At 46.0% G+C, this 15,304-nt stretch overlaps 1 protein-coding gene across 1 annotated transcript; it reads left to right on the plus strand.

Annotated features, from left to right (window-relative positions):
• The first annotated feature begins 8,141 nt into the window (after window positions 1-8,141).
• Window positions 8,142-9,911, plus strand: LOC146200246 (solute carrier family 22 member 13-like). The gene has a single exon (XM_084592307.1). It carries the CDS (start codon window positions 8,142-8,144, stop codon window positions 9,909-9,911), a length of 1,770 nt encoding a protein of 589 aa, XP_084448433.1.
• Window positions 9,912-15,304: the final 5,393 nt, after the last annotated feature.

The following is a 15,304-nucleotide window of genomic DNA, read 5'->3' on the forward strand; positions in this document are numbered from 1 at the left end:
TATAATTGCCACTGCCTCCTTTTCGATTTGGGCATATCTTTGTTCTGTATCCGTAAGGGAGCGTGATGCATATGCCAGAGGTAGGAGCTTTTCGTGCGACTGCTGTAGAAGTACAGCCCCAAGACCGTATGAGGAAGCATCCACAGACACTGTGTGAGCCGACTGAGCATCGTAGTGAGTGAGAATCGGCGTCCTGCTTAGAGCTTGCTTGAGTTTGTCAAAACTCTGCTGCTGAGCTGGGCCCGTGCCAGTCGGCGTCTTGGTGGAGCAAGTCTCTGAGAGGCTTCGTGAAGTCTGCTAGCTCTGGAAGAAATTTCGCTAGGTGGTTTGCAGAGCCCAACAAAGACCTGACTTCTGGCACATTACATGGTGGGTCGAGCTGGACTATGGCTTTGACCTTTTCCGGGTCGGCGCTGACTCCTGTTGAGTTTACGACGCGTCCTAAGAATGTTACTTCTGTTTGTCGAAAGGAGCACTTGTCAATGTTGAGGGTAACACCTGCATCTTCCAGCTTCCTCAGTACCAGCAGTAGGTTGGTGTCGTGTTCCTCAGTTGTCTTCCCTGAGACAATGATGTCATCTTGTCGACAACTCACACCATCTAGTCCTTCGAGCACACGCAGCATTTCTCGTTGGTAGAACTCTGGCGCTGTGGAGATTCCGAAGGGAAGCTTCAAACTGGTACCTGCCAACTGGTGCGATGAAGGTTGTGTATTCGCGAAAGTCCTTGGACAGTGGCACCTGCCAATACCCTGCTCGTGCATCTAGGCGGCTGAAGACTTGCACCTGCTAATTTTGCAAGACACTCGTCCACCGTAGGCATGAGCACACGTTCGCGTATTATTTGTTGGTTGAGTTGACTATAGTCCACGCAGATGCGCAGCTCATTGTTCTATTTTCGTGCGACAACCATTGGAAAACACCACTCGGTTGCTCGCTCGATCTTCTGGATGACTCCCAAGTCATCCAACCTTTCTAGTTCTTTCTTCACAAGTGGAAGCAGTGAAAGAGGTACGCGCCTAGGATAACTGACTGCGTATGGCTCAGCATCCTTTTTGAATTTGATGCGGTACTTAGTCTTCATGACTCCAAGCCCAGACATTAGCTTTGGGTATGACGCCAAGAAGTTGGGGACATCAGTTGATTGTGCGAGGGTTTCGTCTAGCTCAAGAGGGCGCTGTAGAATCCCAAGTGATTATATAGCTTGTCGACTGAGCAGCGGTTCTTTTAATACTTTGAAGATGAAGACTGCTTCTTGGACTTCAGTGTTGCGCCAGGTGACTGTTGCATCGATGTAGCCAACAGTGGATATCGCTGTCTGGCCTGGGCCTATCAACAGCTGTTGCGTTGGCTTGATGGGTCCCATGACGGTTCTGTCGTACTGGTCGTGTGCGGTTGCAGTCACATCCGCGCCGGTGTCGACCTTGAAGGTAAAAGGCAAGTTGTTCACGGTAGCAGTTATCCTCCACGGCGTGTTCATTCCCACTTTGATTTCGCCTAGATATAGCTCTCCGAGATCTTTAGGTCGTTGTCGGATACTCGAGGTCTCGTCCTTCGGCTTAGACATTAAGACGCGGGCGTAGTGGCCTTTTTTCCCACATTGGTTGCACGTCTCGTATATCGAGGGATACTGTGTCTTCGTGTGGTCACGCACACCACTACTCCACTTGCAGCGTTCGTCTCCCGTCTTGTGTGTACGTTGAGGGCGCGACTTGAAAGGCACCTTCGCTTCGTTCCGGCGAGTTTTGACGTTTGTCGGGCCGCGAACTTCTCCCATGTCGAGAGCTGGCTGTTCGATGGAGCGAATTTCCTTGTGTTGAAGTTTAACGTTCTCTGAATTACGGGCAGCTGTGGTTGCTTTTTCGAGAGTGAGTTCTGCGTCAAGCTGCAGTCTATCGCTGAGTTTTACGCCTCGCAAGCCGACCACCTGCCTGTCCCGAATCAGTTCGTCTTTGAGAGTTGCGTAATCGCATCTTTCGGCCATCTTGAAAAGTTCAGTCGCAAATGCGTCGACGTTTTCATGCTGCTCTTGTTTTCGAGAGTTAAATCGCGCTCTTTTATAGATGACATTCTTTCGAGGTAGGAAATGCTTTTCAAAAGCACTCTCTGTCAGTTTCAAAGCAGCGAGCACGTCCTCCGCTTCTTCGCCCATGGCGTAGAGTAATGTGTTGATTTGCGTCATCTCGTCCAGTCCTGTCAGACCGGAGATGAGTCGGTAGCGTTCCCACCTGCGGTGCCATCGTTTCCAATCTTCTGGCTTGCGGAAATCGAGCTTTGTCGGCAGTTCCACGGCGAGCGGATTGAACGTCATTCTCGGAGTGCCGCTCGCGCGCTCTTTGTTCGAGCCGCGAGTGTCTGGCATGACGCTGCGGCCGCTTACGTTGGGCTCGCTGTCCTTCTGGGTTTCACGCTGCTTTGGTTATCCCGCCGCTGCCGCCATGTGGTAAACGTAGTCGGTATAACAAGCAAAACTGTTTATTTATACATCAGGTAATGGCTCCCGTTTTCGCTCTGCTTGGCGCGGTAGCTCACTTTAGCTCTGTCCCAGCCGTGTACTCCCCCTCAGCCGTCGGCCTGGATCTCTCGGATCTAAGCAGCGGCCAGGGTGAGACGGATGACTTCACGTTGCTTTTTTTTCGTGCTGTTTGAGAAGTAGCGCCTCCCAGGACTCATCTGTTCTGTCAGGTTCTCCAAATCTAGGACACTTGCATATAGTGTAGATCAAGTCCGCTATGCCTTCGCAACCTTTCCACCTGGGGCTAAAAATTTCTGGGTGCCACTTGCTGTAAAGCTGGCGGTTCGGGAATACTCCACTTTGTAGCTTACATCCCATAATCTCCTCGCGTTTGGTGAGTTGCTTACACGCTTTTGGAAATATTGCTCTGCCTAATTTGCAATGATTTAGGATATCCTTGTAGGTATTTAGGTCATCATCGAACAAGAAATATTTCTTTACCGAGTCAGACCACAGCCCTAAATCACTCTAGATGGAGTCCTGGCACAAGTGATATGCACTACAATGAGGCAGCTTTGTAGCCTATGGAGATAAGTTAGTGACGGGAGGCTTTTAAACTTCTCCGGCCGGAATTTCTGTCGCCGTCAAAGCACTCCATCAGGGGAGGCTTTTGGAGGCTGAGTATCTCCGCATATTACGCAAGCTGGAGAGAAAATTAGCTGTGCGGAGAGCGTTTCTTTGTTTACCGAAGGCTGAACAAGAGAGCGCGAATTGGGCTGCATGAGGTTTGCCATGGAACAGTGCCGTGGAAATGTGTGACCGTAGACACACTGGAAAATATATAGAAGGAAACATTTCCAAGGTATCAGAAACACTTGAAAGGCAGAAAGCTTTTGCCTTGGCGAGAGAGAATTCCAGAACATGAAGGCAGTTTTTGGGCGTTAGTAAGGCAGCAATACCTCAGCGCCAACATGTTGCGGTGTTGTGTCCAAGCAATTTGCTGTCGTGCGACATAGTTTGCTTATTATTATTCCTGAACCTAGTAAGAAGAAAATGAGGATTAAGTACGTCAAGAATTCTGACTTGGTAGCGCACCTTATAATGAAGCCGCAAAGCTGTCCGAGGGAAATCAGACTACCTTCACACTGCATGCTACAACAATTTGGACAGACAATACTACGGTTCTTGCAAGTATTCGAACAAATAAAGTAGCTTTGTAAACGGCGATCATCCTCGAAGTGCGAAGGATAATGAGAAGTAAGACCAGTCGTTTTAGATGAAGACCACTTCTGGGAAGATTTGCAAAACACTTTCAAAATAGTGAGCCCGAGTGCGTATGAAATTTCTGAATGCGAATCTCACGAATCTCGCTTATCAAATATCCACGAGTTCTTGTTTAATAGAATCACGCAAGTGAAGAGTACTCATCAACTTCTCTCTGATATTAAGCGAGAAAGAAACCGTCACGGAAATTCTTCCTAATAGACGCTAAATTCATCTCCAATCCAGTGCATAAGGATGCGAATTTACTTGATCAGAGTTACACAGGACGCTGTTTACGTCTGCAGAGCGTGCAACAAACTTGTGGTGGTACAGCGGAAGTTGTGGATGGCATCGATTTAAACGTGGGAAAAGTGCTTGTCAGCTTCAGCCTAGTGAAGGACCACTCTGGCACCTTCTCCAGAAAATAACATCAAGAGTCAGCATATCAGTACCACAGTCCACACGGTGGCCTGGTGAGCTTTTGATGAGCTTTTGACTGCAGTTGCATATCGTCTCCAGGATCTTCCACCCTCTACTGCCGCATGTGACAACAGCTGCTCAGACTTCAGCAGTGTGCACACCAATACTCAATTGAGATAGAGTACAATAGCTCGTTTTCATTCGTTCTAGCTCAGAGCCTTAAAAGTTTAATGTGCAGCGCCGGAAATGGGAATAAGAATACTTTGGAGAAATGGGAGGTAACAAATGTCAGGCCTTAATTGTTTCCATGTCTCCATTTCCATGATGCGTTGAACATTCAGCTCAGATACTTTTAAATTGTAGTTTGTTTTGTATTGTGGAACGTTATGTGCAGTTCAATATCTCATTTCCTTTTAGAGTCAGGTATGTCGGAATAACGTATACACACATTCTTGTATTTTCTTGTTCCAGATTGGTTATGGTCGTTTTATAATTACGCTCTAATCTGCCTTTTATTTCCAGTGGGTTCTCTTCTACTTTCAGAAATTCATCTCATTTATTCTTAAATCACACAGGTGACCTAAAGTACAGGTCACATTTCTGTATATTATTGTATTTTTTATTTGCGCTTGTCCTTGCATCTTTTTAGGAAGCGTCAGAGTGGGTCATAGAAATAACTCGGGCTAATGACATTCTAATGGAAATCAAGAAAAAGGCATGATCATGGGCAGGGCATGTAGTGCGAAGACAGGATAACCGATGGTCGCTAAGGGCAACAAATTTGATTCCAAGGGAAAGAAAGCTTAACAAGGGGAAGGCAGAAAGTGGGCGGATGAGGTAAGAAAGTTCGCAGGGGTAAAATGGATGCAAGTAACACAGAAGCTGGTCAAATTGAGAAATGTGAGAGAGGCCTTCGCTCTGCAGTGGGCATAGTTCGACTGATGATGATGATGTTGAATTAGCGTAATGGTATGAATAGCTCGGCATTTTTGAATTTCGAAGTCTTTGTTGATTCGTTTGAAATGTAACACAGTTCTAATACAAAATGTCTTTATTAGTTTTAGCCGTGTTGTAGAACACCTGAAAAAAAAAAATTATCATGTAGATGGGAAAACCCCACTTACAATTCCAAATAACATTTCTCATTTAAATACAGTTTTCTCCTCGCTGATACAGTGTCATCGCAAATATTAATTTGTGTTCCAAAATAAGCGAATTCGGATATTTTTATGTTTGAGAGGATGCTGATAACATATTTACTATAAAAGTGGATTACGAATATATTTCAAGCCTAATTGCTATAACCGCTGCTCACTTCGTGCAAAGAGTATTTCTTAACGAGTGAATTTGTTTCCACAATTTGTTTCATTAACTATTCAGTATTAACACATATGAGACACTCTCCAAACCTGACACAGTGACAGCGAATTGCCTGCTGTAGCTCTTTGTATTATAGCGCGCGTAGTCTTCCTGGGAAAGAATAATTTAATGAGAAGAAAGATGGAGAGGTCGGCCGGCGGTAAAGAGACCCTGGTCTGCTACTATACACTGGGGAAGGGGGGAAGATGAGCTAAAGGAGAGTTAGGGTGTAAATGAAGGGTGATGATGTCATAGTATACAGTGAGGTTTCACTTGTGGTCCGAGTTATTTAAGAGCCCATGCACACACTTAACAAACTCATGAAACGCAACATGCCGCACATGTCTTGGACACACACCACATGGCATTGAACAAACACAGCCCCAATAGCAAATAACTCTGCCCTCTCACATGCCAGCACAAACGCAGGAACACGCACCCGAAAACCTCAAAGTACCACATGCACATGGGGTGCTCGCGTATTTGAGGAGACTATGCACACTCATAGAACCCTACCTGGCGCATATGTCCTGGGCACGCACCACTTGTCAGTGAACACACATGGGCATGGTAGATGGCAAAGTGCTCCTGATAATTTTGCAAACGTGTCCTGTGTGACGACTGCGCCAAAGTACCTTGGCGTGCCACTACAAGGCTATCGTGATAGCGAGATATATTGGAGAGCATGCACAGATGACATGCGGGAAAGGGCAGATATGTGGAAAGGAACTGGCGTATCAATTTTTCCCAGAGCCACAGTGTGCATCCTCTTCTTCATTTCTAGGCTGTGGTATGTGATGCAAGTTTTACACTGTGCATAATTGAGTGTGCAGAAGCTGCATAGGATATTCCCGGTTTTTGTGTGGGCTTCAAAATGGGAAAGATGCAGCAGCACAAATTTATTTTGAAGTGTCAAGGATGGCGGCGTGGGCGTAGAGCAACTTTTATATTTTTTTTTTGCGACAGAATTTCAGCTCATTTCTGTTTCTGCATGACGTTCATAATGCATTTTTGTTCACTGTCTGCCACCGTCAGAATTTGTTGTGCCAACCGAATGTTACATGGGAGGTATATTTAGTTACTTTAGAGAAGTTGTTCTAATGGAGCAATTTCTTTCTGCAAGATTTTGAAAAGAATATTTATAAAATGTGAAAAAGAAAAAGTACAATGATTTGTGCGACGTTGTTCTTCCGGAGCCCATCACATCTATGGGGCCATATACAGGGCAGGCCCTGGCAGGAATGTACTGAAGAGGGTAAAGAGAATGAAGGTGCCGGCAGCGGCTAAAACTTTCTTTTTTAAGTTGCACACTGGTACTTTGCCAGTCAAAGTGTTTTTGCAAGAAATAGGTTTATTTCTTCTAAGGAGTGCACATTGCTTTATTTGTAAACAGCCAGAAACGATAGATCATGCATTTCTTCACTGTTGGGAAGGGGTTTATTTTTGGGACATACTTCAAAAAACCATAAAGAAAGATATACCTATTAATCCTTACGGAATACGGTACTTACCCACGCAAAATGAGGAGGGGGTTCCATATGACTCAATCATGCTAATGGGCCTCCACAGTATATGGCGTTCCCGCATGGCAGGATATCACTGTGATCCTGATGCGCGTCCTGCACGAATTTTTTTTCGCGAGGCTCTCAATTGGTTTATCGAGATTGTGAAGTTTGTCGATGATAATCCTGAGTGGTTGCCAAAGGTAGAACCTAAAGGAATTTTAGAACGACGAAGCCAGCCCCTGGAAGGCTTATTATATCAATGCCTCGTGTGTGTTTGTGTTGTCTTGCAAAAGTTAGGCAATAAAGAAAAAAAATGGCGGAATGGACAAACGCTACTTGCCTTAGCGCTCAGTGAACAAAACATCGGTTTGAATCCTTTAGGTGTTATTTTTTCTGATCTTTTTTCTTTAACGCAACGTTAAAATAAACCGCCAAGATCTTTCCAGGGGGAAATGGAGCAATTTCTTTCTGCAATCCCAGGACAAACCTGACCCAACGTTAATAGTGCCATGCCCGACACACGAGCAGTGGGAGGCGGCCCTGACCAGCGACAACCTGGACCAGCAAGCCTGGATTATCCAGCTAGTCCGCAAGTCAGCTGCTGCCAGCGGAGCCCTGGACTAGGGGCACCGACCACCCAGCTCCTGCGAATATTTACTGATTATACGCTCATTAAAAGTTTTCTCTCTCTCGCTCTCTTCCAGGGGGCTGTTCTCCTTAGGTTGCATTATGTGATGTTTTTAATTCTGAATAGCCACAAAAACCAGCCGTTTTCAGAACCGCGAGGTGACGACATGACAATGGTAGCACTATCCAATTAGCTTCACTGTAATCATTTCCTGCCTTCAGTGAGTGTATGTCACCTTTCGGTCGCGTTCAGAGACGTCTCTCGGTAACAATCGCCGTTTAACTCGCTAAGAGGCAACCAGTGAGGAGAAAGAAGTTGCGGGACCCTACCGTTGAGGAGACATTATCAGTTATATTATGTCACCTACAACGAATTCTGGCCAATACCCCACTGTGGGTATGCGCCATTATAACGAGGGAGAAGAAGAAGAAGAAGAAGAAGAAGAAGAAGGAGACGGAATTACGCAGCTTAATTGGCAAGCGGTTTTGAAAAGAAGGAAGAAGTCCTTAGAAATGACTGCTTGCCAGGGACGGTCAGTGTTCCGACCACTTCGCTGGGCCCGTGACGAAGATAAAGCTACAAGACCATCAGAACATACGGAGAGGCAGCTGCCTTACGGAAACGGTGTATACCAGCTCTTGGTTCTCTTCAGTTCGAGCATATCTCTGGGTACCTACGGCCTGCACTACGAGAGCTGCAGTCTAACCGCCGGCATAATGAACCACTGGTGCCGACGGCCTGAGACCTTCGCCAACCTCAGCGTCGTCGAGTGGAAGAATATGGCTATCCCACTCGACGAACGAGGAGACGTCAGCCGTTGCTCGATGCGCGACCCACCGGACGCTGGCGACGCTGCCAGGGTGATCCCGTGTTCTTCGTGGGAGTTTGACCTGGACCAATTCGGCAACAACATCGTGAGTGAATGGAACCTGGTATGTGACAGGCGCTGGCTCATCGAAGTCGTTAGGCTCGTTTCCTTAGCCACTAGTTTGGCTTCACTGTCTGTAGTTGGAGCCCTGGCGGACAGCGTCGGCCGCAAGACGGTCGTTTTCATCACCATACCCGTGGTTCTTATAGCAGGCACCGGGAGCAGCGTACCAAACGATTTCGCCTTTTTTGTTGCCGCTCGTGCTGTCGTTTTGGCTGCCGTGATTGCCTTGATACCACCAATGTTAGCTCTCTTTTACGAAGTCACACCCGCTTCAAGAATTCCTGCGTACACGACGGTTGGCTCGCTGCTCTCGGTAGTCCTTACTCCTACTACGCTGTTCTTTGCAGAGCTTTACAAAGCCGGTTGGGCGGCACTACAGCTCATTTTGATGATTCCCACGTGCCTACTACTCCTCATGTACTACAGCGTCGACGAGTCGCCTGCCTGGCTTTTGGCAATAGGACATGACAAAGAAGCAGAACGTGTCGCTTTGCGCGCAGCAAGTCTCAACAAGGTGTCGCTTCAACATTGCCGAGAGATGATGCAGAAATACGTGCAGGCCCAGACCGGCATCCGGGACTCTACTGAACGTGGCAGGCTGTGCGGCTCGCACCTCAGAGGTCGCACGGTTCTTCTGGCTTTTATGTCGACGGCACTGAGCTATGCCTATGACACATTCGTTATCCACAGTATCGGACTGCCCATCAACGATGTGACCACGGCCGTTTACTATGCAGTAACATTCATCGGCCTCTTGCTCATTGTGCCTTGCCTTGTGCGCTTCGGCTTCAGACGGATCGTGGTGGCCTCTGGATTGATCTTCGGAACACTGTTGGCAGTCTTCATCATTGTGCCTAGACAAAAAGACACCCTTATACAGAATAGTCTCGTAGTGTTCATGCGCGTAGCTGGAACCATCTGCTTCTCGTCGTTCACCTCACAAGCGGCCGGCGCATACCCCGTCACAGCACATAGCAGCGGTCTGGCTTGGCTCCTCGCATTCAGTCGCATCGGTGACTGCCTCGGCCAGACGAGCACGGTACTGTTAGATGACAGACACATCAACGTGAGACTGGCCATCGCGGCTGTGGGAATGTCACTGTTCGCCGTCGGCGCCCAGGCTTTGCCATGCCTGGGAGATTGGGTACTGCAGGGTCAACTCACTTCTGGCCTCCAATCTTTCACTGCTCATGCTCCAGACGGCACGCGCGCCATGCAGGACACACTGCTACCGCTACCCAAGAAGCCGGTCAAGCGCAGAAGTACGACTGAACCAGTCAAGGTCTCGTTGCCTCACGAAATGCACTCCCCGTGCTCGATAGCGAAGTCGGTGAAGATGTCCTTGGGATAATCTGCGAACTCCATTTATTAGTCCATGGACGCGCTTTCTTCTGTTCATTTGCTTGGGTGTAAGCCACGCATTCTGTCTAATTGTTTTTACTCACGCACGACACTCTTGCAGATGTTTCTATTTCATTATGTATAGGATACTCCTTCGTTTGGGTAACAAGTTAATCCATGATATAATTACGCGTGAATATGGTCACAGAAGGTCTACACAAAAGGACAACTCCGTACGAAAATTAATGTTGTAACGCAGCACTTTTGGAGCAGAAGGCGTGTCTTGCGTGACACAAGAACACATTGTTGATGTTTGTTTAGGACATTGAGATCCGAAAGTTTAGGGCATTACAGCACATCATAGTCATTCCATCACAAATGCCATGTTGTGTCTCCAATAGCCTGAGTAATATGTCTAACGTATGCCTAGCTTTTTTGTAACAGCGACAAGTGCCTGTGTTCTTAACATTCGACTTAGAGCCGTGCCTGATACGCGTGTGGTATTGTGAACATTTTCGCAGCGATTTTAGCATCGCAAGCCATGTTGCGATGCGCTCGCCGTCACTGACACATCTTCCGCAATTATACGGTTTATAGCGTTATTTATGGATCACCTTATCAGCGGTGAGGTGTCGTAAGGCTGCCTTCTGCAGGGTAAGGGGGAGTTTCAGCATTGGACCTTGGGCTTTGGCACGCAAGGTAAATACTGTTTGTCGATGGTTTCCTTTTGGGTTTGAGGCTTTTGCTGTTTGAGGGTTCTTGGCTTGTTCTTATTCGGTGTGACACTACTGCGGTGCCTACGAGCCGGAACTCTTGAACGCTGGTTTACACTTGCTGAATTCGTTGCCTAGTATTTTCAGTGTGGGAAAACATGTGTCACAGTGGAGTAGCTGAATGTATGAATGCGTAATAAGCAAGGCTGATGCCTGGAATGTAGCCTCAAGGGAACGAATCTCAGCAAATTTCTGAATAAGAAGGCATCAATGGTGAAGCCACATTTATTGGTCTCGACAAGAATGTGGGCTACTTGAGGAAAGCTGCAATCTTGGCTATTGATGTGTATTCATATGGATGGAAAGGCGCAGTGAAGCCACCTGTTCTTGTTTTATTCAAATTCCACCTTTGTTGTGCTGTTCCTCCGGTATCGGACGGCTTGGTGGTTCTTATTACACTATAACTAGCAGGTATAATAATGATATACATAATAATTGGTTCACGCTAGAACCCTAGCTAGTGAACCTAGTTTAGCAGTGCTGTTAGAGCAATTAGAGGGTATGAAATGGGATGTCATAGTGCTTAGTGAGGTTAGGAGGCCGAATGAGGCATATACTGTACTGAATGATGGGCATGCACTGTGTTATCGAGGTTTACCGAAGAGGCGACAACTAGGAGTAGGTTTACTTGTCAATAAGTATATAGCGGGTAATATAGATGAGTTATAATGTAATAATGAAGGGGTGGCAGGCATCGTAATTAGGCTTAATAAGCAGTGTAAACTGAAGGTTGTACAGGCCTATTCACCTACATGTAGTTATGATGATCAGGCAGTTGAAAGCTTCTACGAAGATGTAGAATCGGCAATGTGAAAAGTAAAAAAGCAGTATACTGTACTAATGGGCGACTTCAATGCCAAGGTAGGGAAAAAGCAGGCAGGAGACCAGGCAGTAGGTGACTATGGCATTGGCTTTAGGAAGAGCAGGGGACAGTTACTAGTTGCGTTTGCAGAGCGCAATAACTTAAGAATTATGAATACCTTCAGCAAATGGAAGAACCGGAAATGGACATGGAAAAGTCCTAACGGGGAGACTAAAAATGAAATCGACTTCATAATGTGTTCAACCCCCCCCATAATATGCAATATGTAGAGGTAATCGGGAAAGTGGGATGCAGTCACCACAGGATGGTGAGGTCCCGAATTAGCCTAAATCTGAAGAAGGAACGCAATAGATTAGTAAGAAAGAAACCCATCAACGAATTAGCGTTGAGGGGAGGGCAGAAGATTTCAGGATCTCGCTACAAAATAGATATTCAGCTCTAACCAAGGATGGCGACATTACCCTAGAAGCAATGAACAATAATTTCAGAGATATCATTACTGAGTGCGCTGTAGAAGTAGGCGGTAGGATAGTTAGAAAGGATACCGGTGAGCTGTCTAACGAGACGAAAGATTTGATTAAGAAACGCCAGAGTATGAACGCTTCCAGTCCAACAGACCAGATAGAATTGGTCAGGATATCAAAGCTAATCAATAAGCGCAAGGTGGCCGATATAAGGAAGTATAACATGGAGAAAATTGAGCATGCTGTAAATAACGGGGGAAGCCTTAAAGCGGTAAAGAAGAAATTGGGCATAGGCAAAAACCAGATGTATGCGATAAAGGGCAAGGCGGGCAACGTCATCACGAATATGGACAAGATAGACAAAGTAGCCGAGGAGTTCTAAACAGATCTCTACAGTAGCCAGAATAGTCACGACCGTAATGAGATTGGTGGCAGGGAAAAACAGACGTTCCACCAGTGACGAAGGACGAGATCAAGAAAGCATTAGAAACTATGAAAACGGGTAAATCAACTGGAGAGGATCAGATAACTACAGATTTGATGAAGGACGAGGGGGATGTCGTGCTAGAAAAACTGGCCACCCTGTATGCGCAGTGCCTGGTGTCATCGACGGTACCGGAACCATGGAAGAATGCGAACATTATCCTCATTCTTAAGAAAGGGGACTCCGAGGACCTTAAAAATTACAGACCAATCAGCTTTCTGTCTGTTACATATAAGGTATTTACTGAGGTAATCGCTAATAGAATCAGGATAACCTTAGACTGCAATCAAGCAAATGATCAAGCAGGTTTTCGGAAACGGTACTCTGCTATCGATGATATCCATACCATCAATCAGGTGATAGAAAAATGCTCGAAATATAACCAGTTTTTAGCATTCATTGATTATGAAAAAGCATTTGACTCAGTTGAAACCTCGGCGGTGATGCAGGCATGAAATCAGGGGGTAGACGAGCCGTACGTGAAAATGCAGGGAGATATATTTAGTAGCTGCACAGCAACCATAGTCCTGCATAAAGAAAGCAACAAAATTTCAATAAAGAAAGGGGTTAGGCAAGGAGACACAATCTCCTCAGTACTATTCACAGCTTGCTTAGAGGCAGTATTCAGAGACTTGGAATGGGAGCAGTTAGGGATAAGGGTAGATGGAGAATACCTTAGTAATCTGCGATTTGCTGATGCCATTGCCTTGCTAAGCAACTCAGGGGATGAACTGCAAATAATGATTGGTGACCTAGACAGGAAAAGTAGAAATGTAGGCTTGAAAATCAATATGCAGAAGACTAGGGTAATGTTCAACAGCCTCGGAAAGGAACAGCAGTTTACATTAGGTAGCGAAGTATTGGAAATAGTATGCGATTATGTCTACTTAGGACAGGTAGTAACCGTAGATCCGGATCATGAAAAGGAAATAACAAGAAGAATAACATTGGGATGGAGCGCATTTGGCAAGCAATCGCAGATTATGTCTAGCAGCTTACCAGTATCGCTCAAGAGGAAAGTATACACCAATTGCATGTTACCTGTACTCACCTATGAGGCTGAAATGTGGAGGCTAACCAAGAGGGTTTTACTTAAGTTGAGGACAACCCAGAGGGCTATGGAACGAAAAATGCTAGGGGTGACATTAAGAGATGGGAAGCGTGCAGAGTGGGTCAGAGAATTAGCTCAAGTTACCGACATTTCAGTGGAAATTAAGAAGAAGAAATGGGCATGGGCAGGACATGTAGTGCGAAGAGAGGATAACCGATGGTTGCTTAGGGTGACAAACTGGATTCTAAAGGAAGGGAAGTGTAGCAGGGGGCGGCAGAAAGGTGGGCGGATGAGGTTAAGAAGTTCGCAGGGGTCAAGTGGATGCAGCTAGCACAGAACCGGGTTAATTGGAGAAATATGGGAGAGGACTTCCCCCTGCAGTGGGTATAGTCAGGGTAAAAAAAAAAAAAGAGAAAAGCGCAGTATCTGTCACACCTGTTGCGTGTACACCTGAACCGCGCTGTAAGGGAAGGGAGGATGGTGGGAGAGAAACAGGAGCCATAGTAGAGGGGTACGGAGTAAATTCGACCAGATGGGGATCTTTAACGTGCACTGATATCGCACGGCCTCTCCGTTTCGCCTCTATCGATACGCAGCCGCCGGCGGTAGGGATGAGTCGGGCATCTCAACCACTGCAGTACTACAGCGGGGCAACACGTATAAGCCACTAACCAAACCTGTAAAATGAGATACACGGAATGTAAGAGATGCATGCCAGTATAAAGGAGATACACGTCAGTATAAAGCGTGCTCACCTCTTTTTAGATAAGTTCACAAGAAATCTGTAAACAATGGGAAAGGGGCAAAATCTGACCTCATAAATCACATCATACAGTTTAGGGTGTTAAAAATTCCGAGAGCACTGTGGAATCTACACTGAAGAATTGCAAAAGCCTAAAGGTTGCTCGCGCGATCGGTGCATCACGTTTGCTCTCAATGTCATTATCAAATAAATGAACCGTCATTATTATTGCTAACGAGGTCGTCGTTATCACTAATTGCAGCTTCATTGTCATTGCTATCAACCTCAAGGTAGACAAGGAGAATTATGACGTGCGTTTCACGATCCCGGAGTGAATTTTTATGCATCTCCTGTTCGAACGTGCAGAGACTGAAGAGTATTCGTAGTTTGTATTTGGAGCTAAAATTGGGAGCGAACTACTCTTTTTATGAACTTGTTTCTGGGACATGTTGTGTCCCAATTTCTTTTATTTTTGACGCCGTCAAACACTCGTTATTGCTCACAATGCTGCAGATGCGCATAGGTAATATGATACCGGACTTTGTTGTACCTAGTTATTCAGCCAGAAATCGCGCTGTCACTGGATATTTACAAGAAGCTGTTTCTTGCTTTCAAATTTTGCCTGGACATTTTTTCGTGGAGTAAATTAGTACTGTAAGCAGGAAAAAACCTGTATAAGGACTTGCTCAACCTCTTTGTACCGGTATCGCTATACCAATTTATATATTGTGGGGGCCCAGGACAATAAGTTAGAGAGATGCCGGTTAAGCCGACTGTCAAATTGCTTTCTTCAAGCTTCAATCTGGTACGCCTGCCGTAGAAACGTGGCTTAATGGTTAAGGTATACTGGTACTTTGGTCCATCATCTGTACAATACGTGATAATACAGAGACCATCGACCACGTTTTAATAAACTGCTGGCATCCTGTTTTTAACTGTGATATATTACAAAGAAACTTGAAGAAAGAACTACCCATTAATCTTTACGACATCCAGTTTCTGCCCGTACAAAGTGACCAGGCCGCGTATGACATGATTATGTATGTGGAAACCTCAGATGGCCTTA

The sequence above is a fragment of the Amblyomma maculatum genome, chromosome 2, assembly GCF_055883805.1.
Source record: "Amblyomma maculatum isolate TAMU_Amacu chromosome 2, ASM5588380v1, whole genome shotgun sequence".
NCBI lineage: Eukaryota > Metazoa > Arthropoda > Arachnida > Ixodida > Ixodidae > Amblyomma > Amblyomma maculatum.